The 20,950-nt window shown below is 36.2% G+C and overlaps 1 protein-coding gene across 1 annotated transcript in view; it reads left to right on the forward strand.

Moving 5' to 3' along the window:
* The window catches only part of DNAH12 (dynein axonemal heavy chain 12), a gene marked incomplete at its 5' end in the record, with an annotated part of 210,268 nt that overhangs the window by 102,940 nt on the left and 86,378 nt on the right, over nt 1-20,950 (forward strand). Inside the window, 7 exons of the mRNA XM_080803013.1 lie at nt 894-1,045; nt 4,932-5,070; nt 6,378-6,544; nt 9,834-10,089; nt 11,895-12,194; nt 12,940-13,118; nt 14,205-14,397. Of these exons, the coding sequence (XP_080659139.1) occupies nt 894-1,045; nt 4,932-5,070; nt 6,378-6,544; nt 9,834-10,089; nt 11,895-12,194; nt 12,940-13,118; nt 14,205-14,397 (1,386 nt within the window). The remainder of the gene's footprint in view (nt 1-893; nt 1,046-4,931; nt 5,071-6,377; nt 6,545-9,833; nt 10,090-11,894; nt 12,195-12,939; nt 13,119-14,204; nt 14,398-20,950) is intronic.

Raw genomic sequence — 20,950 nt, forward strand, 5'->3', positions numbered from 1 at the left:
AAAAATTCACAGAGAGTTTCTTTTAAACAAAAGGCATCTGAATAATCATTTGATTCATGCAAATTTTACTTCACAGAGACATAAGATCTGCAGAGAGCCTTAAGTACAACTTACCCTAAATCTCAGGATTTACAGATAAAGAGGCAAGCCTAGAAAGACAAGTGGCTAGCAGAACCAGGACCTGAATCCAGCTCTCTTGACTACCAGTGTAGGAATCTTTCCCAACACCATGCTAATACAGAATTTAAAAAATAGGACCAGAAAGAGAGAGTTTCATCCTCATTAGTCACAGTGGGAAGTCAATAAAATAATCTCTAAAACCAAATCAGGAGGCAATAACATAAGCATATCTTTGAGTTGGGGATGAATCCCAGAATGTCCAGCTTAAAGAGGTAAAAATATAGTGGCTGATGAAGAGAAAATGAGAGTAGGAAACTGCCATTTTTCTCAACCTCTTTAAAAGTTCTGACTCCAAAATATGTGCATATGGAACTTTGGCAGAAATGAAAGCTAAATGTTAAAAAATTAAGAATATGAATTAATAAAGAAACATTCACCCAAACTTGCAAAATTACCACCATCCGGACACATACCATATACATGTACAATTTGCCAGGAAATAGGAAAATTCTTTGATGCCAGCCATTACACTGAAGCAGAGGGATAATTAATCCAAAGAAAAATTTGTGTTTCTTAAATTGGGTGGTGAATTCATGGGTGCTTATTTATGTACTTTAAGACTATAAAATGTTATATACATTATTTTAGATGAATCATTACTATAAGATTTTATTATGATAAACTAAGGTTTTGAAAAGCAAATATGACATCAGTATGTTAGCCTTTCTGACATCAAGCGCATGTTATATTTTAAAACTTATGTTCTCTTGTAGTTGAAAAACCGAGGTCGCTGGCTCCATTGGAATGAATTAATTAAAAGTACTAATTTAGGAGAAAAACGTGTCAAGATTCAAGATATCATAGTCCCTACAATGGACACAATTAGATATACATTTCTAATGGATTTGAGTATTACCTATGCAAAGTAAGAAACTGTGTAATGGACATGCATTTTAAATATAACAGTGCCATTCTAATAGCATCAAGGATTTCTTTCTTTCTTTCTTTCTTTCTTTCTTTCTTTCTTCCTTTCTTTCTTTCTTTCTTTCTTTCTTTCTTTCTTTTTAAAGAGAGGGAGAGAGTGGGAGAAAGGGGCAGAGGGAGAGAGAGAATCCCAAGAAGGCAGCATAGAGCCTGCTGTGGGGCTCGATCTTACAAACTTGAGATCATGACCTGAGCCAAAATTAAGAGAAGGGAGTTGAGGGAAATTGGAAGGGGAGGTGAACCATGAGAGACTATGGACTCTGGAAAACAACCTGAGGGTATTGAAGGGGCGGGGGGTGGGAGGTTGGGGGAGCCAGGTGGTGGGTATTAAGGAGGGCATGTATTGCATGGAGCACTGGGTGTGGTGCAAAAACAATGAATTCTGTTACGCTGAAAAGAAATTAAAAAAAAAGAGTCATATGTTTAACCAACTGAGCCACCCAGGCGCCCCAGATCATAGGACTTTTTGAAGTAAACTTGGAGGTCATCCGTTTTCAGATAACAGACCCTGAGGAACTAATTGACATGCCAACAGTGACCTCTGTTACTAGTGGAAAATCTAGAATCCAGATTTTCTATTGCCTGCACCAGAAACTAGCAGCCATACTCTGTTGTCTTATATTTATTGTATTAGTAACAGCAGACTAAAAGTCAGTTGCAGTGTTATTGGTAAATAGGTAAGCATTCTACACCTTAAATGTTTTGTATTTCTCCTGAGTATCGACGATGATCCACATTTTCCCATTTAGCATTTCTCAAGTATGTCCTATGCCAGTTCTTCATAACTTAAGATGAAGGTGGAAATCTCAGACTTAGAAGAGCACATCAAAGATGACATGAAACTGATCAAAAGCTTGGTATGTGCTGTAGACCTAGTCATACCAGCTTTCCTAATAACATTCTTGTAGTTATTTTTCTTTTAAAACATTAGGCATAATTTATCATTAATACTATTTAAACTACACAAACTTATATAATATGCATGAATGTCATGGTTGGTTTGTTTTTGATGAAGAACCTGTTTCTTGGGGCACCTGGGTGGCTCAGTCGGTTAAGCAGCTGCCTTTGGCTCAGGTCATGATCCCAGGGGCTTGGGATCCAGCCCTGCATCAACCTCCCTGCTCTTCTCCCTCTCCCTATGCTGCTCCCCCTGCTTGTGCTCTCTCGTTCTGTCAAATAAGTAATAAATAAATCTTAGAAATAAGAAGAACCTGTTTCTTAGTGAATTTTCTGACAATTTTATCTTGTTTAATAAAACACACACACACACAGAGGAAAAATAGCTCATGAGGGAATATTATTGTATCCCTATTGTTACATTAAAAAAAAACATTTTAAATCCAGTGTAGTTAACATACAGTGTTATATTAGTTTCCTGTGTACAGTATAGTTATTCAACAGTTCTGTACCTTACTCAGTGCTTATTTGTTACATTTTTGCATTTCAAGGCTAATATTGAAAAGAAAAAGGCAAGGAAGGGACTTGCAAATTCTGAGAATTTGCAATGGTTCTGTGCCATGAACCATTTGTCAGAATAATGCTTTAAAACTTTTTTTTAATTTTTTTAGAATAATGCTTTTAAATGAATGCATACAAATAGTTACAAAAGAAAGGACATATTATTGAAACACATTAAATATTAAACAAAATTTTCTTCCTTTTTTTTTATTGTGTTATGTTAGTTACCATGTGGTACATCATTGGTTTTTGATATAGTGTTCCATGATTCATTGTTTGTGTATAACACCCAGTGCTCCATGCAATCTGTGCCCTCCTTAGTACCCACCACCAGGCTCACCATCCTCCCACCCCATAGTCTCTCATGGTTCATCTCCCCCTCTGGATTCCCCCTCTCTTCATTTTTCCCTTCCTTCTCCTAATGTCCTCCATGCTATTCCTTATGTTCTACAAATAAGTGAAACCATATGATAATTAACTTTCTCTGCTTCACTTACTTCACTCAGCATAATCTCCTCCATTTCTGTCCATGTTGATGCAGAAGTTGGGTATTTATCCTTTCTGATGGCTGAGTAATATTCCATTGTGTATATGGGCCACATCTTCTTTATCCGTTCTTTCTGTTGAAGGGTATCGTGGCTCTTTTCACAGTTTGGCTGTTGTGGATATTGCTGCTATGAACATTAAGGTGCATGTGCCCCTTTTCACTGCATCTGTATCTTTGGGATAAATACCCAGTAGTGCAGTTTCTGGGTCATAGGGTAGCTCTATTTTTAACTTTTTGAGGAACCTCCACACTGTCTTCCAAAGTGGCTGTACCAACTTGCATTTCCACCATTAATGTAAGAGGGTTCCCATTTTTCCACGTCCTTTCCAACATTTGTTGTTTCTTACCTTGTCAATTTTTGCTATTCTAACTGGGGTAAGGTAAGGTATCTCAGTGTGGTTTTGATTTGAATTTCCCTGATGGCTAATGATGATGAACATTTTTTTCATGTGTCTGTTAGCCATTTGTATGTCTTCTTTTGAGAAGTGTCTGTTCATGTCTTCTGCCCATTTTTTGACTGGATTAACAGATTTGACCTATGGTAGTAATACATATGCTGCTTTACTGACACATTAATACATTCTAGCAGTGGGTCTGATGCCTATCATAATTTCAAAGGAATAATAAGTGTAAGTGATATTTTTGAGATATCTATAACCATTGTAATATTTAGAATAGTATCTGTGATTTCTATTAATGACAAAGACACAGGTACGACTGATACAATTGCTCCAGTTTAGTTAAGGATAATAAAAGTAAGCATATAACCTTTTGTCATCCAAGTTCACAGATTCTCTGAACACTGTCTAAAAATTTCTTCTATTGGTCCCTGGGCTCCAAGTTCAGCATAGTATTTTATTTAAAAATATTTTTAAATAACTTTCCATAAGGCAACTGTTACTCAGACTGAAACATGTAGGTGAACTTTCAGGGGCCACTGTAGTTCTAAAAGAACTTTAATTTTATGTTTGTGCTTCAATGATAATTTTTAAAATTAGTATTACCATAACTTGGGTCCCTTAGATGACCTCTTAGAACACTGCTGCTCAGTTTTAGCCCCAGTCTTGTGTTTGTCTTTGTGTATTGGGTGATGCCAAGTTACCCATCAAAGGGTCAGTATTACATTTTTAATCAGTAAACAGTATTTCTAAACTGGAATTCCCCAGAGTTCTGTGAACATAAATTCATAAGATTGTTTCCTTTTTAAATTATGATTACTCAAGAATGAGAAGCCCTGCCTTGAGGCCCCACCGAATGGAGAATTCCTTAGAGTTTGCTTTTGGACAAATGATTCTAAAGGCTATTCTAAAATGCTATTTTAGATTCTAAAGTACTATCAACATGTATAATGTAACTATTAGCTTTAGACTTCTCTGTCACCTAGTTTTTGGTAACTCTGAAATAGCCTAAACCGGTCTTAATGTCATCTTATTTGTCTCTTCCACACTGCACCCTCTTGCCTCTACCTCCAAATAAAAAGTACGAATACATCGCTTTTCTGAGGAGACAAACTTTAGCTTTCTTTGCTGAAAAGCAAAGCATGTTATTACTTGTTTATGTGTGGTTTTGGAGTATAGAAATGTTACATCTGTCCAGATAATAGTTTGTTACTACTAAAGTCTCAGTAAAAGGAAGCAAAAGTGTGTGCCAATTGTCACTTTCACTGGTCTCACATGAAATAAGAGTGGTAGGTTAAAATGTGAATCTTTAGGTGAAGGTGATTTCATTACTTAGGTTTTCAACAAATTCCATCCTTCTGTAGTAGAAATGGTATTCTGACTTTTTCTCTTTTTTTAATGATATGTTCATTGTTTTCATAAAGGCCATTGCTTTTTGTGGGTCCGACGGGTACAGGAAAATCAGTGTATGTGAAGGATAAACTAATGAATCACTTGGAAAAGGACCAATATTTCCCTTTTTATGTTAATTTCTCTGCACGGACCAGTGCCAACCAAGTTCAGGTTAGTTTAAAGCCAGAAACTTGGGTCCATAATTAACTTTTTTTTTGCCTTATTTGATTAGTGTTTAAAATTTGTATATTAAATAAGCAGCTATGTAAGTCTTCTATAAATTTAAATGAAATTTCAGAACCTTTGTTTTTGGCATTATAAGTAAGTTTTTTAAAAAGTTAAAGGACAGGAGTGCCTGGGTGGCTCAATTTTTAGGTGTCTGCCTTCGACTTGGGTCAGGATCCCAGGGTCCCGGAATTGAGCCCCACATCAGGCTCCCTGCTCAGCAGGAAGTCTGCTTCTCCCTCTCCCACACCCCCTGCTTGTGTTCCCTCTCTTGCTGTGTCTCTCTCTGTCAAATAAATAAATAAATAAATAAAATATTTTTAAAAAAAGTTTTAAGGACAAAAGTTCAAGAGAACATTTAAAAAATCTTATTTCCCATTTTTATTCATTAAATTCCTGAGTTATAAATTATTATTTTAAACATATCTATTTAAAAAACAAAGGACAAAAGACACACCAGTTAACTGACAATTTCCAAGAGCATGTAATGTTGGAACCACAAGATGATCCTTCAGGGCATTTGCTGCTTACTGACTCTTTGTCCATGAAAGATCTTTCAAGCCATGGACTATTGTATGACCTCATGTGACAGGAATCATGTGGTTCTTCACCCCCTTCTTTGTGCCAAGTTGAAAGTTCTGCACGAGACCTTTTCTAGTCACTATTATAATCATCCATGCCTAAATTCATGTCCATTCTCACCTGAATTATGGGGCTCATTTCTGGTTTTTTAAGCCTATAGAATTCCCTTAATTTCAAAATCTGACAAATTTAGATTAGGGCTTTTAGATGTTGAATAAGTTAAAGTTAATAGAGATGTTGGGGTATCCAACGAGGAAAATATTTTGTGTTTGTGTGCAATATAAATATGTACGTATATAACAATTATTTTTCTAAGGATTTTTTTTTTATTAGAGCGTGTGCATGAGTGCAGGGAGGGGCAGAGGGAGAGGGAGAAGCAGGCTCCCTGTTAAGCAGGGAACTCAGCATAAGGTTCGATCCCCAGACCCTGGGATCATGATATGAGCTGAAGGCAGACACCCAGGCACCCCTGTATATAACAATTCTGAGTGCATAAAAGAATTTTAATAAAGGCTCTTTGATATTGAATATAAGGTTTGATATCACCCTAAAAATGAATAAATGTGAACACAGAGTGCTTCCTGACATTATTTCCTTATATAGACTGTTAATTCTTTCCCCCCTGGTGTTTAGAATGGCTTTAAATATTCTTCTTCTTCTTTATATTTTAGAATATTATTATGGCTAGACTGGATAAAAGACGCAAAGGAGTTTTTGGACCACCAATGGGGAAGAAGTGTGTAATTTTTATAGATGACATGAATATGCCTGCATTGGAGAAATATGGAGCTCAACCTCCTATTGAATTACTACGACAATTTTTTGACTGTGGGCACTGGTAACTATTTAACTGGAGTTTTAATTAGCCATGCTGAAGTCATTTTTGTTCTCTTTTTCAATTTTAGTTTCTCACATCAAAGTAATACATTTTTTCAAGTTACCGATAGAAGAAAATGGTTACTCAGATTTTCTTACACAGAAATTTTTGGAAGACTTTTCTGTACTTTTTAATGACATTCTTTCCTGTGAATGTGTGAGTTAAGATTACTGGGATGAATAATCCAGTATAAGAAATGAATTTATTCAATAATGGAATAAATTCTTTCCTTTTCAACTATTATTTTCAATCCTTGAAAATAACTTACCGAAAAAAAAAAAAAAAGAAAATAACTTACCGATTACATCTTTCATAGTTCTGTTCTCCCAGAGCTGAGAATTTGTGGGTAGTCTTCTACCTAAGTAACCATAATCAGCATTCTATGTTTCTGCCATTTTAAATTCTCCGTATTTTCTGTGACTATTCGGGACTACTGTACCCTTGAGATAGCTTGGTTTTGACATTAATTCCATAGATAACTCCTCCTCTCCCTTCGTTCCCTTTTTTTTTTTTTTAAGATTTATTTATTTTAGAGAAAGAATGTATGCATGTGCTGTGAGGGGGGAGAAGTAAAGGAAGAGAGTCTTCAGCCAGACTCCCTGCTGAGTGCAGAGTCCAGTACAGGGCCAGATCTCATGACCTAAACCAAAATCAAGAGTGGGTGCTGAACTGAATGAACCACCTAGGTGCCCACCCTCCATCCCATTGTTATGACACTGTGGTTAGTTTCCGACATGTAAGACATTGTATCTTTTAGTTAGGATTAATAATTCTTCATTTCCTCCTCTTAAATATACTTTTCTACTCCCCAGTATGCATGATTTTTTTTAATCTAAGGCAAGAGTAGACTAATTTTGAAGCTAAGTCATATTTCAGAAATACATTTTTGTTATTACTTCAGGCCCTGGGACTCCTGCCTTCAGGAGATAACTGCTATTAATAGTGTATTCCCTATTCTTTCAAGGTTTTTTTTCCCTGTACAAACATTTTTATTTTAAAAAATAGACTCCTAGGGGCACCTGGGTGGCTCAGTGGGTTAAGCCTCTGCCTTCAGCTCAGGTCATGATCTCAGGGTCCTGGGATCGAGCCCCGCATCGGGCTCTCTGCTCAGCAGGGAGCCTGCTTTCCCCTCTCTCTCTGCCTACTGCTCTGCCTACTTGTGATCTCTCTCTGTCAAATAAATAAATAAAATCTTTAAAAAAAATAGACTCCTATTACACAGTGTTTTATGACTTATTTGCACTAAAATTTTTTTGAGCACCTGTCTTTATTGTTTATCTCATTTTATTGGCTTTTTATTTTTTTATTTTGTTGGCTTCTAATATAATTTAATTGTGTGGATCCTCCCATAATTTACTTAACAAGCTCCCCCTGAAAGTTATTAGGATTGTTGCCAAAAACCAAGTCATATTTTCATACTTCCTGTTAGAGGTACTGGTAAAGACTGACTATATGGATTTCTCCCATGTCTCCTGCCCCCTTTTTGTAAGAACTTCAGTGTTAAAAGACTTAATGGCCTATCAGTAATAAACACATTTTCGATCTTAGTGGTTCCAGCTAAATTGAGCCATTTATATATTTCTTACTTTCTTTTTAAGATTTTATTTATTTATTTGAGAGAGACAGGCAGAGGGAGAAGGAGAAGTAGACTTCTTGCTGAGCAGGGGTCCTGACACGGGGCTCAATCCAGGAACCCTGTGATCATGACCTGAGCCAAAGGCAGATGCCCCTATATATTTCTTTCTCATTAAAATATATTTCAAGCTTTGTTGTGCCCCATTGGGTCTCTTTTTAACAAAAGTGTTAGAGATACTATTTAGACATTTTTATGTGCTCTGGAGATCTGAGATGTAAAAATAAAATCAGGACTTTGCTGTAAGTAGTACGACTGTATGATTGTTTTGAACTGGAACAATTTTGAGCATAAAAGAGGAGTATTACTAATAATTACTCCAGGACAAGCCCAGTCAGAATTGTCCTAGGCAAAATGGGACATGTGGTCCACCTACCTATAATCAGCTACAAACAGGAATAATCTCTCATCCATGCTTCTGGATTTGGAGTGAGGAGAGAACAAGCAGAGAGTCAAGTTGCAAAGAAGTGTAGGAAAGAATGGGAAGGGCAAAAGGAAGGGACATTCTAGATGCCCAGAAATTGAGCAATGGACTCAGCGTCACTGGAAAGAGAAGTAAGAGTACCACTTTAAAAAATGTTCTGTCCAGGGGCGCCTGGGTGGCTCAAGCAGTTAAACGTCTGACTCTTGATTTCAGGTCAGGTCATGATCTCCAGGTTGTGAGACTGAGCCCCACACCTAGTGTGGAGCCTGCTTAAGGTTCTCTCTTCTCTCCATCCCCCCCCCCCAAAAAAAAGAAACCACCAAAACCAAAAACTTCCTGTCCCTGGACTGGTGATTGCCTGAGGCAGGGCTGGGGGTGGGTAAAATAGGTGAAGGGGGTCAAAAGGTACAAATTTCCAGTTTAAAATGAATAAGCCATAGCGATGTAGTGTACAACATGGTGATTACAGTTAATACTGTATTGCATATTCAAAAGTGTCTAGGAGAGTGAATTTTGAAAGTTCTCATAAGAAGAAAAAAATTTTGTCTACCCTTGTCCTCCATGTTATTTGTTATGCTCCACAAATAAGTGAAACCATATACTTGACTCTTTCTGCTTGACTTATTTCACTCAGCAAGGGTAGATGGAGAGAAGGGAATTGAGGGAAATTGGAAGGGGAGGTGAACCATGAGAGACTATGGACTCTGAAAAACAACCTGAGGGTTTTGAAGGGGCGGGGCGTGGGAGGTCGGAGGAACCAGGTGGTGGGTATTAGGGAGGGCACGTATTGCATGGAGCACTGGGTGTGGTGAAAAAAACAATGAATACTGTTACGCTGAAAAGAAATAAAAAATTAAAAAAAAATAAAAGAATAAGCTCCAAAAAAACAAAAAAGGAAGAAAGAAAAAAATTTTGTCACTGTGTATGGTGATAGATGTTAAGTGGACTTACTGTGATGATCATTTCACAGTATACACAAATATGGAGTGTTATACACCCAAAACTAATCTTACGTCAATTATACCTCAATTTTAAAAAATAAAATTTACTTTTAATTTTTCTACTCTAAACATTTTCTCAGATTCTTCCTTTTAGAGAAGCTAAAATCAGATTAAGTCTCTAGGCAGTTCTACAATTCATTCCATCTTATTGGCTTATAACTGACTGCTTTGGAATTTTTATGTGCTTTCAAGGTATGACCTTAAGGACACAAGTAAGATCACCCTGGTTGACATCCAGCTGATTGCTGCCATGGGCCCTCCAGGTGGTGGAAGAAATCTAGTCACTCCCCGGTTTATTCGACATTTCAACATCTGCTCTATTAATACCTTCAGTGATGAAACTATGGTCCGAATCTTCTCGTCAATTGTGACATTCTACCTGAGGACTCATGAATTTCCTCCAGAGTACTTCTCAATTGGGAACCAGATTGTCAGTGGGACAATGGAGGTGAGCAAATACTGTGATACAGAATATTTTAGTATTACACATTTTCCCCGTTTGGTTCTTCTTTTTTTTTTTAATCATTTTTTCCCTTAGCCATTTATTTTGGTCTTCCATGTCAGAGAAGCTGTTAAGAAGGCATGAGAACAGAAGATCATGGGCTTTGAAATCAGGAACTCTAACTGGGTTTGAACCTTGACTGTTATTTCCTAGCCATGTGGCCTAGAGAAAGTAATTTGACTTTCCAGAAACTCAGTTTTTTAACCATTAAAATGAAAGATAGCACCTATTTCACAGGTTGTTCCAAGGAAATCATGTAGAGTCAGTATCTGCCACACTGCAAGGGTTTTCCTAATTGTTAGGTTTCTATCCTGGTGTTCATTAATTGTCTCTCTCCTTCCATTCTTCATGTTTGTCTTAAAAAGACAGAGAAAGGGTCATCTGGCTGGCTCAGTTGGTAGAACACGTAACTCTTGATCTTGGGGTCATAAGCTTGAGCCCCACATTGAGTGTAGAGTCTACGAAAGAAAGGAGGGAAGAAAGGAAGAAAGAAAGAAATAAACTTCTGCAGCTTATGAATACATACTTTTTTTTAAAAATCCATACCAAATAATTTAGGAGTAGCAGTGAAATTATAACAGAGGGGTGAAATTAGAAACAGAGGGGTGGGAACAGAACACAAGATGGCCCAATGGCTTTGCCTTATTCAGGATGTGTTATCTGCCAGTGCTCAGAGGCCAGAGCCAGCCTCATCACTAATGATAAAAAGAAAAACTGTATCTAAGGTAAGTGAGTGATGGTATTACTAAACTAAACTTTTCTGGAGCCCTTGATAAAGTGGGTTCACTGTGGGATCAGTGCCACAAGAAGCACAAAACTTCCTAGACTCATCCCATTGGTTTCTAAGAGCATTGTGTCTGTCTGAAGTGTCCCCCTTGTTCTGGTGGAAATTTTGTGCTGTTAAAATAGAGAAACTATGAGCAAAGTGATAGTACATTGAAATTATAATACTTATTTTATACTAGAAAAGTGCTTCTATTTATAAAATATGATTTATATATTTTGGGTATCTCCTGGAAAAAGAAGGGAGTTGGCCAGGCAGAATGGGATACAAAAAGGATTTTTTTTTCTTTGAAGTATTTGAGACCTACCATGTGAAAGCTAAGAGGGGAGGGGGGAATGAATCACAGGACACAGATAAATAAAAAATAATTTCACTTGGGTTTTTTTTTTGCAGGGGGGGGTTATATTATAAAAGATTTAATTTACCTTCCTTTAAATATTAAACTTTATTTGGTAAATTCAACATATAGTAAAATCATATTTTATTTCGGTATGATAGCCAATTAAGATGAAGAAGAGGCAGAGAGATAATAGGAGTGAAGGGAAGGAAGAGAATACATTGATTTGTTTTAAGTCAAGGGTGGTCAAAAGGAAATTGTTTCATCCACCCCTTCATTTGGAATGCTTCTGAATGAGTTATCTTGGTTTTACTTTCTACTAAAGTTTTTGCTGATTACTTAATCCCAGGTCATTCAACATTAAATGGAACAACTATAATAACTGGGAGATAAAAGCATTGTCCCTTTTGGGGCTTGGATGGAATCTGGTAATTTTAAGTTCCCTTAACTTCATAATGTCTCTTATAAACCAAAATAAAAAGCTAAATGTCATGCTAGACTTGGTACTATACAATTTTCCAAACCAATATAATCTGATAAGGTAATTATTGTAGAGAAGATACTATTTGTTACATTACTTTGCTTATTATAATCATTTTATTTTTGCTTGGTTGCTTTTTTCTTATTCAGATATATAAACGAGCCATGGAAAATCTTTTGCCCACTCCCACGAAGTCTCATTACACTTTCAATTTGCGGGATTTTTCCCGTGTCATCCAGGGCTGCTTACTGATTGAGAAGGAGGCCGTGCAGAGCAAGCACACCATGGTCCGCCTCTTCGTGCACGAGGTTCTCCGTGTGTTTTATGACCGCCTTGTTAATGACCATGATCGACACTGGCTGTTCGATTTAATCAAAGCTGTGGTAAAGGACCATTTTAAAGAATCATTTGATGGTATCTTTTCACATTTGAGGAAAGAGAACAACCCAGTGAGTATATTTAGTGATTCTAAACAAATTAAAACGGCACAATAGCATGGATTATTACAATCAACTTATCTTTAAAAAAAAAAGACGGTTGCTTCGTAACAATCATTTTTTTTAACTTTCCTCATCGATAGGTATTTATTTTGAGAAGATTTGCCTTCAGAGGAATTATGTAGGTAATGCAGAAGTTATTTAAAGAATAAAACCATGGGGCGTCTGGGTGGCTCAGTCAGTTGAGCAGCCCACTCTTGATTTTGACTCAGGTCATGATCTCTGGTCCTGAGATCAGCCCCAAGTTGGGCTCTGCCCTCAGTGCAGTTTGATTGTCTCTCTCCACCCCCCACACCCTCCCACTTGCTCTCGCTGTCACTCTCTATCTCACTCTCAAATAAATAAATAAAATTAAATTAAAAAAGAATAAAACCGTATATGATAGGGATTAAATGATATAATGAATGAAAAGTGCTTAACACGGTGACCATCCCTTAGTAACTACTCACTCAGAATGACTTTTCCAGTCCCTGGAGGGGAAATTTATAGGACAGAAAAATTTCTGTTCTTTTTATTTTTGGTGGATACAATGTAATTTCAGGTATTAATTTTACAATATATTGTCTACTATCGTAATGTTTAAAAGAATTATTTAATTGACAATCATCCTATAACATGGACAAAACAAAATTTTATATAACGTTTTCTTAAATTTATAAAATATAAATTTTGTAACTTGTTGATTTCCATTCTATAGATAACTGAAGAGAACTTGAGAAATCTCATGTTTGGCGATTATATGAATCCTGACCTTGAAGGAGATGAAAGAGTTTATGTTGAAATTCCAAATATTCATCATTTCAGTGATGTTGTGGACCAATGCTTAGATGAGTATAATCAAACTCACAAAACAAGAATGAATCTTGTCATTTTTAGGTACCTACATTTGGTACTGATGGTGGAAATTGCTACTTATAAAAATTTTCTGTGATATATTTAAAATGTGCCAAAAAGTATAAAGAAAAATGTAGCTAATAACCCTGTACTGATAACTCAGCTGAAGACATAAAATATTAGCAATTTATTTGAAGCCCCTTGTTTAGCCAACCCTCTCTGACTGCAGCATCCCCATTATATCCTCAGTAGTAAAAAGAAGCTCGCGTGCTTCTTTGGACTTTACTACAATGTATGTTCCAAAACATATATATGCACAGTTCTATTTTGCATGTATTCTTCAAGTTTATTCTCTGTTGTTTGTGAGAGTCACTAAAAAAATGAATTTTTGCTACTAACACAATGTAGTTGTTTTTCTGAGACAGACTTTTAGGGGACTTCTGGTTTTTGCAATTATAAAAAAAGATCTGAATATTCATGTCTCTTTGGGTACACATGTTAGAATTTCTGTAGGCTATATTCCTAAAAGTGGAATTATTGTGTTGTGGTGTGTAACAATACCATCTTCACCTTCTACTTTTCTAAGTTTGGATGAAATGTCTTCAGAAATGATTATTTAAGAGCTCCTGTTGTCCCTCACCCTTGCCGACACTTAGAATTGCCAGGTGTGATAAGTATTGCCAGTCTAAACGAGAGTGGAATGGTATCCCACTGTGACTCCAATTTTAATTTCCCTAATTACTAGTGAGTCTGGCTGTCTTTACTGAAATTTCTAATTTTGTAAAGACCTGATTTTGTTTCTCACCTATAAAGCCTAATATTAAAAGACTGAAAAAATGTTTTTAGTAAAAGCAGGAATGTGCTTCCAGTATAAGTACTTAAAATTTCATCTTATTTTTATACTTTGTATATTACATTTCCTGAATTTGTGTCTTAGTTTTCCTTTGCATCAAATGATCCAATTCTAAATTCTTTTGAAAAACCACACTTTTTGGTGATTACCCCTTTAAAATTGGGATAACATACAGGAGAGCAAAGTCCATCCTTCCAAGAATATAAAATAATAATTACATGTAAATATACACTTGCATTCATATTTTCAAGTATAATAGTATTGGTATTTCATAGGTATGTATTGGAACATTTATCACGAATATGTCGAATTCTAAAGCAGTCTGGTGGAAATGCTCTGCTTGTTGGACTTGGAGGCAGTGGTCGTCAATCTTTAACTCGTCTGGCTACATCTATGGCAAAAATGCAGATTTTCCAACCAGAAGTTTCTAAAAGCTATGGAATGAATGAGTGGAGAGAGGATCTGAAGGTAAAATTAGGATGAAACCTAGTGTCTAAAATAATATCAGTGCCGTGAAGAGAGCCAACCCATACAGCTGCATGCTGAATGCATTGGGGATGAGGACAGTGTTAGCCATGAGCAGTTACTCTGTGTGCTGACCCCCAAGTGCTTTTCATATGTCATCTTGTTTTGTAGATGTAACAGGGATGGTCCTCTCAGTTTTACTGATGAGGAAATGGAAGTTGAGGGAAGGTATGCACAGCAGAGCAGGATTTATAACTTGTTTTATCCACTGCTGCTGCTGATTCTATCTTTATTTCAGTTCAAGGAGGTCTTGTTTCAGACAAATTTATGTTTTCCAGGAGACTGTTTCATATGAGCTCTGGCAATGATGATGATGTTCATGTTGTCCAATCTGAATAGCTTCCTTGGGACCATGTTGCTTTCCCAGTAACCAATAAAATACTGGAGTGCATGCCTGGGGCTTCGTCCTCACATGCCAAGGGTTCTGCAGGACCAGAAAGGAGATGATCCGAAATGAAAAATAGAAAGTTATTGCTGGATTTTTTCACTTGTACTCACCTCACATACTAAATTTCTACATCCTAAAAGTTAGCATGAAGAACGGGTTGCTTGCAGGTGGAAATGGTAGAATCCAAGCTGATACCTAAAAGGTTTACATAGACATAGTAGAAAAATTGCAGTGTTTCTTTTTTTCCTCTCACTTTAGAGGGAAATTTTTGATATATTTCTACTACTGAAACCAATAGAGAAAGCAGCCTTCTTTAGTAGAAAGAGCATGGACTTTAAAGTTAGGCAAACTCAGTTTTAATTTCTACTTTGTATGATTCGGTTATCTTGGGCATGTTACTAAATCTTTCTGTACTTTAGTTTCTTCATTTGTTTTTAAGAATTTATTCCAAGTTATACAATTTGTTGGCATACAATTGTTAATAGTATTCTCTTATAATCCTTTTTAATTTTTGTGACATGGGTTGTAATGTCCCTTCTTAAATTTGTAATTTTAGTTATTTGAATCTTCTCTCTTTTTTCTTTCTTTTTTTTTTTGAAAGATTTTATTTATTTATTTGACAGAGATCACAAGTAGGCAGAGAGGCAGGTAGAGAGAGAGGTAAAGGCAGGCTCCCTGCTGAGCAGAGAGCCTGATGCAGGGCTCGATCCCGGTACCTGGGATCATGACCTGAGCGAAGGCAGAGGCTTTAACCCACTGAGCCACCCAGGTGCCCCTTCTCTCTTTTTTCTTAAACTAGCTAAGGTTTTGTCAATTTTGTTGATTTAAAAAAGAAAGAAAGAAAGAAAGAGAGAAAGAAAGAAAGAAAGAAAACCCAACTCTAAGTTCCACTGATTCTTTTCTATTGATTTTTTTATTCTCTACTTTATCTCTGCCCTAATCTTTATTATTTCCTTCCTCCTGCTAGCTTTGAGTTTGTCCATTTTTTGAAGTTCCACAATGTATAAAGTTAGGTTGTTGATTTGAGATCTTTCTTCTTTTTTTAATGTAAGTGTTTACAGTTATAAACTTCCCTCTTAGCACTGCTTTTGCTGCATTTTTAAAGATTTTTTTTTATGTTTTAAAATTTTTTTTTTATATGAGAGAGAAAAAGAGAGAACGACCATGGGGAGCTGCAGGGAGAGAGAGAAGCAGACTCTCTCATCCCAGGACACTGGGATCGTGACCTGAGCTGAAGGCAGACACTTAACCAACTGAGGCACCCAGGCGCCCCCTTTTGCTGCATTTTATAAGTTTTGATATGTTGAGTCTTCATTTTCATTTATTTCAAGAAATTTTCTAATTTCCTGTGTGATTTCTTCTTTGATCTGTTGTTTAAGAGTGTGTTGTTTAATTGCTGTGAATTTGTAGTTTCCAGTTTTCCTTCTGCTGTTGATTTAGTTTCATTCCATTGTGGTTAGAAAAGATGCTTGATTTGATATCTATCTTCTTAAATTTATTAAGACTTGTTTATTGGCCTAATATGTCATCTGTCCTGGAGAATATCCTGTGGGCACTAGGAAGAATGTGTATTCTGTTGTTGGACAGCGTGTTCTCTATATATCTGTGAGGTCCAACTGACCTATAGTGTTGTGCAAATACTCTCTTTCCTTATTGATCTTTTGTCTGGTTGTTCTATCCCTAATTGAAAGTAGAGTATTGAAATCTCCCACTATTGTTTTGTTATTTCTCCCTTCAACTCTTGTCAATGCTTATTTCATGTATTTAGGAGTTCAGCTGTTCGGTGCATAAATATTTAAAATTGTTACATCTTCCTGAAGAATTGATCCTTTTACCATCACATAATATTTCTTGTCACTTAAGACAGATTTTTACTGATGATTTTGTCTGATATTAGTATAGTCACCCTGCTCTCCTTTGGTTGCTATTTGCATGGAACATCTCCATCCTTTCACTTCCAGCCCCTATGTCCTTAGGTCTAAAGTGAGTCTCTTCTAAGCCACGTACCACTGGATCCCATTTTGTAAATCCATTCAGCCAAACTATGTATTTTGATGGGGGAGTTTAATCCATTTGCATTTAAAGTCATTCCTGATGGGGAAGGATTTACTATTGGCATTTTGTTAACTGTTTGCTGTATGTTTGTAGTTAATTTGTCCCTCACTTCCTCTCTTACTCCCTGCCTTTGTGTTTTGCTGATTGATTGTAGTGACATGCTTTGATTCCCTTTTCATTTTCTTTTGTGCATACTCTATAGATTTTTTTGGTGGGGGGGAGTTACTATTTTGATGAGGTAAGACATCTTAAAGTAATAACAACCTATTTTAGACTGATAATAATTGCATTCACATACAAAAACTATTCCTTTACATCTGCCCCCCCCTTATGTTACTGATGTCACAAATTATGTCTTTATAGATTGTGTACCCATTAACATCAGGGTTTATAAAGGTTTTTGTGTTTTAGATTCTAGATTCTATATAAGAATTAAAAGTGGATTTATATACTAAAATCACAATAGTACAGAATTCTGTATTTGCCCATATATTTACTGGAGAACTTTACACTTTCATGTGGCTTTGTGTTGCTGTCTAGCATCCTTTCATTTCAACTTGAAGGACTCCCTTTAGTATATTTTGAAGGGCACATCTAGTGGTAATAAATTCCCTCAGCTTCTCTGTGAGGAGTTCTTACTTTATTTTTGAAGGTCATTTTTTGCAGATACAGTATTCCTGGTGGACAGTTTTATTTTCTTCCAGCAGTTTGAATATATTATCCCACTCCCTTTTTGCTTACAAGGTTTCTGCTAAGAAGTATGCTGATAATCTTATGAAAGTTCCCTCGTATGTGAAGCGCTGTTTTTCTATTGCTGCTTTCAAAGATCTCTCTTTATATTTGACTTTCAGCAGTTTGATTATAATATGTCTTGGTGTGTGAGTCTGTTAGGGTTTATTCTAGTTGGAGTTTGCTGAGCTTCTTGAATTTCTATTTCTATCCTCATTTCTACATTTCTATCCTCAGATTTCAGTTTTGGGACATTATTTCTTTAAGCTCTCTGCCTTTCCCCCTCTTTTCTTCTTTGACACTCCTATAATGTGTATAATAGTCCATTTAATGATATCCCATAAGTCTCTTAAGTTATTTTTTAGGTGTTCACATTTCTATTAATATTCCTATTTTGATAATGCATTATTTTCCTAATTTTCTTTAGTTGTCTATCTATATTCTGTTTTTAGCTTAATTTTTTTAATTTAATTTTTAAAAAATTTTTCTGTGTTATATTCATCACCATACAACACATCATTAGTTTTTGATGTAGTGTTCCAAGATTCATTGTTTTATTGAGCATCTTGAAAAGTTATTTTTAATTTCTTGTTATGCAGTTCTTAGATCTGTTTTTGTTGTTGTTTTGGTTTTCTTGGGGTTTATTTTGTTTTTTTGATTGGGTCATGTTTCCCCGTTTCCTTGTACATCTTGTGATCTTCTAAGTTTGGGGCACTTGATGAACTACTACCTCTCCAGTCTTCATGGACTGGCTTCATGCAGGGAGAAACCTTCACCAATCACCATTCTAGAAGTTCTGAGACTTCTCAGAACTTGTGCAGGTTGAATCTTCTTTTGGGTTGTGCATGAATACAGGTGACTTTAGCTACCTTAATTTCCTCTTTCTTCTTATGATCATTTTTTGGTTTTGGTCTGTACTGTATTCCTCTTCCCCTCACCTATTGGTCCCCCTGGCACCTTCCTGTGGAACTTCAGAGTCACTGATGCTCCATTGTGGGAGGGCACTTGCCTCTGTCTTCAGTGGCCTCCAATCTCATATCAGAACTAAGCTCTGTTCTTGTCAGTACCCTGAGTCAGGTGAGACAAAAATCTGTCTGTCAGGCAGCCCCTTGACAAGCCAGAATGCTGAAAGCAGGTCCAGTCTATTCCCTCTGTGTGAGGGAAAAGCCAAGAATTGACTGTATCCTCCTGACTATGTTGCTCTATGCTAGGAGAGAAGGGGCTAGGGCGAGAAAAATACAGTAAATTTTTTTTTACACTCTCTGCATTGTTCCTTCTCTTTTTTATGCATTTACAGGTGTGCCATACCCCTTAACTAGTTCCTAGGGTTCTACAAAGGTATTTTGGTCTGTACATTGCTAATTTGGTATCTTCCTGGGACACAGAGGACCTGGAGCTTTCCAGTCTGTTATCTGACTAATGTCACTCCCTAGTTACTTTATTTGTAAAGTTTGGATAATACCACCTAGTTCATAGGTCATTATGATTAAATTATAAAATGTAAGATTCTTGGCATATAACTAGTACTTTGGAAACGTTCCCTCTTTTCCTGTTTAGAAATAGTTTCACACATTGTATGTTTGAATATGATTTTTAAGTGTAACAATGCTTATGCCAATAAATTAAATCTGCTTTTATTGTATCTTTCTATTTATTTGTATATAATAATACTTTTTATGTTAGTCACCATACAGTACATCATTAGTTTTTGATGTAGTGTTCCATGATTCATTGTTTGTGTCTAACACCCAGTGCTCCATGCAATCTGTGCCCTCCTTAATACCCATCACCAGGCTCACCCATCCCCTCACCCCTCCCTTCTAATCATGTCAGCTTTATTTTTATAGCATTTAAAAATTATTATATATATTTGAACAGATTTGTGTATATATATGTTGTATACAAATATATATATAATAATTTTTAAATGCTATAAAAATAAAGCTGACATGATTAGATATAATACTTCTTTGAAAACTTGTTTTGGTGATAGAAAAGTATTTCTAGGAACACAACAACCTGTATTTTGGAGAATGGCTTTAATGGGGAAAAGCAGTTTTTGTATAATATTAAAATTCAGCATTTATTTAAATGATATGATATACTTAAAAGATATAATTTAGAAATGGAGACAGTTTATTTTAAAAATCATTTAGCCTGGTGGTGGGTATTAAGGAGGGCACGTATTGCATGGAGCACTGGGTGTGATGCATAAACAATAAATCTTGGAACACTGAAAAAATAGAATAAAGTTTAAAAAAGTCATTTGCAGAGTAGTAATGTGTTTTCACTTGAAATATACCCAGTGGAATACTGGCAAATGTTTAACACCCTACTTTCCAGGGGGTTCAGGAGAACCTCTTGACGAGTAGCATTTGCCAATTTCTCTGGTGTAAAAACTCCCACCATGGATTATTCAAACTCCTGCCATGGATGTCACTGAAAACAGAGTTGGGAAGAGTTATGTGTTTGAGCACCATTATATGGTATTTTACTGTATATAATAGATTTAAATAATTTCTATAAGATAGATAATGGTAAGTATAATAGGAAGTGATGAGATTTGTTACCCTTGTTAACATAATGTATTTAATTATAAGTTTATATAATTTCATTTTTAATGCTGTATAAAAATCTGCTTACAAGTTCTGGAATTTTGACAAACAATTCTAACATCCTAAACAAGTCTCTTCCACCATGCCCCCAAGTCCATATCTTTATATTAATTGGGAATCTTTAGTTGCAATTGACAACACAACACAAAACAAAATACAACTCAAACTAACTTAAGCAAAATATGAAGTTATTGGCTTACATGACAGAAGGTCCAGAGGTAGATAGGGCTTTGACATGGCTGAATTCAGGAACTCAAGTTAACCCCTCAGTAATTACTCTGTCTCCTGGCTCTGCTGTTCTCCATTTGGTTCCTTCTCCGGTAGACTCCTCCATGAGGTAACATAGTTGGCATTTATAGATTCTAGATTACTAGACTTTATGCCCTTCATCTCAGAATGACAGAGATTCTTTCTGTTTCCAAGTCCATCTCAGTCCCTGAAGTAAGACTGTGAGGGAGCCCTCTTAAAATCATGTCCTCCTCTGAATCAATGACTATGTATGGGGGCCTGGGAAACTCTGACTAGTTAGGTGTCCCACTCAGGAGGTGGGAAAAGTAGAGGCCCTGAATGATAGGAATGCCCCACCACCCCACCAGAAGTGAGAGAGGTACCACTCTAAAATTGAAATGTCATTACTAACAGGGAAAGGCGGGGAAAGCAAGAACAGCCCACGTTCACCACATTCTGCTTACCATTGCATTTTTATTTT

Source organism: Martes martes, assembly GCF_963455335.1.
Source record: "Martes martes genome assembly, chromosome: 1".
NCBI lineage: Eukaryota > Metazoa > Chordata > Mammalia > Carnivora > Mustelidae > Martes > Martes martes.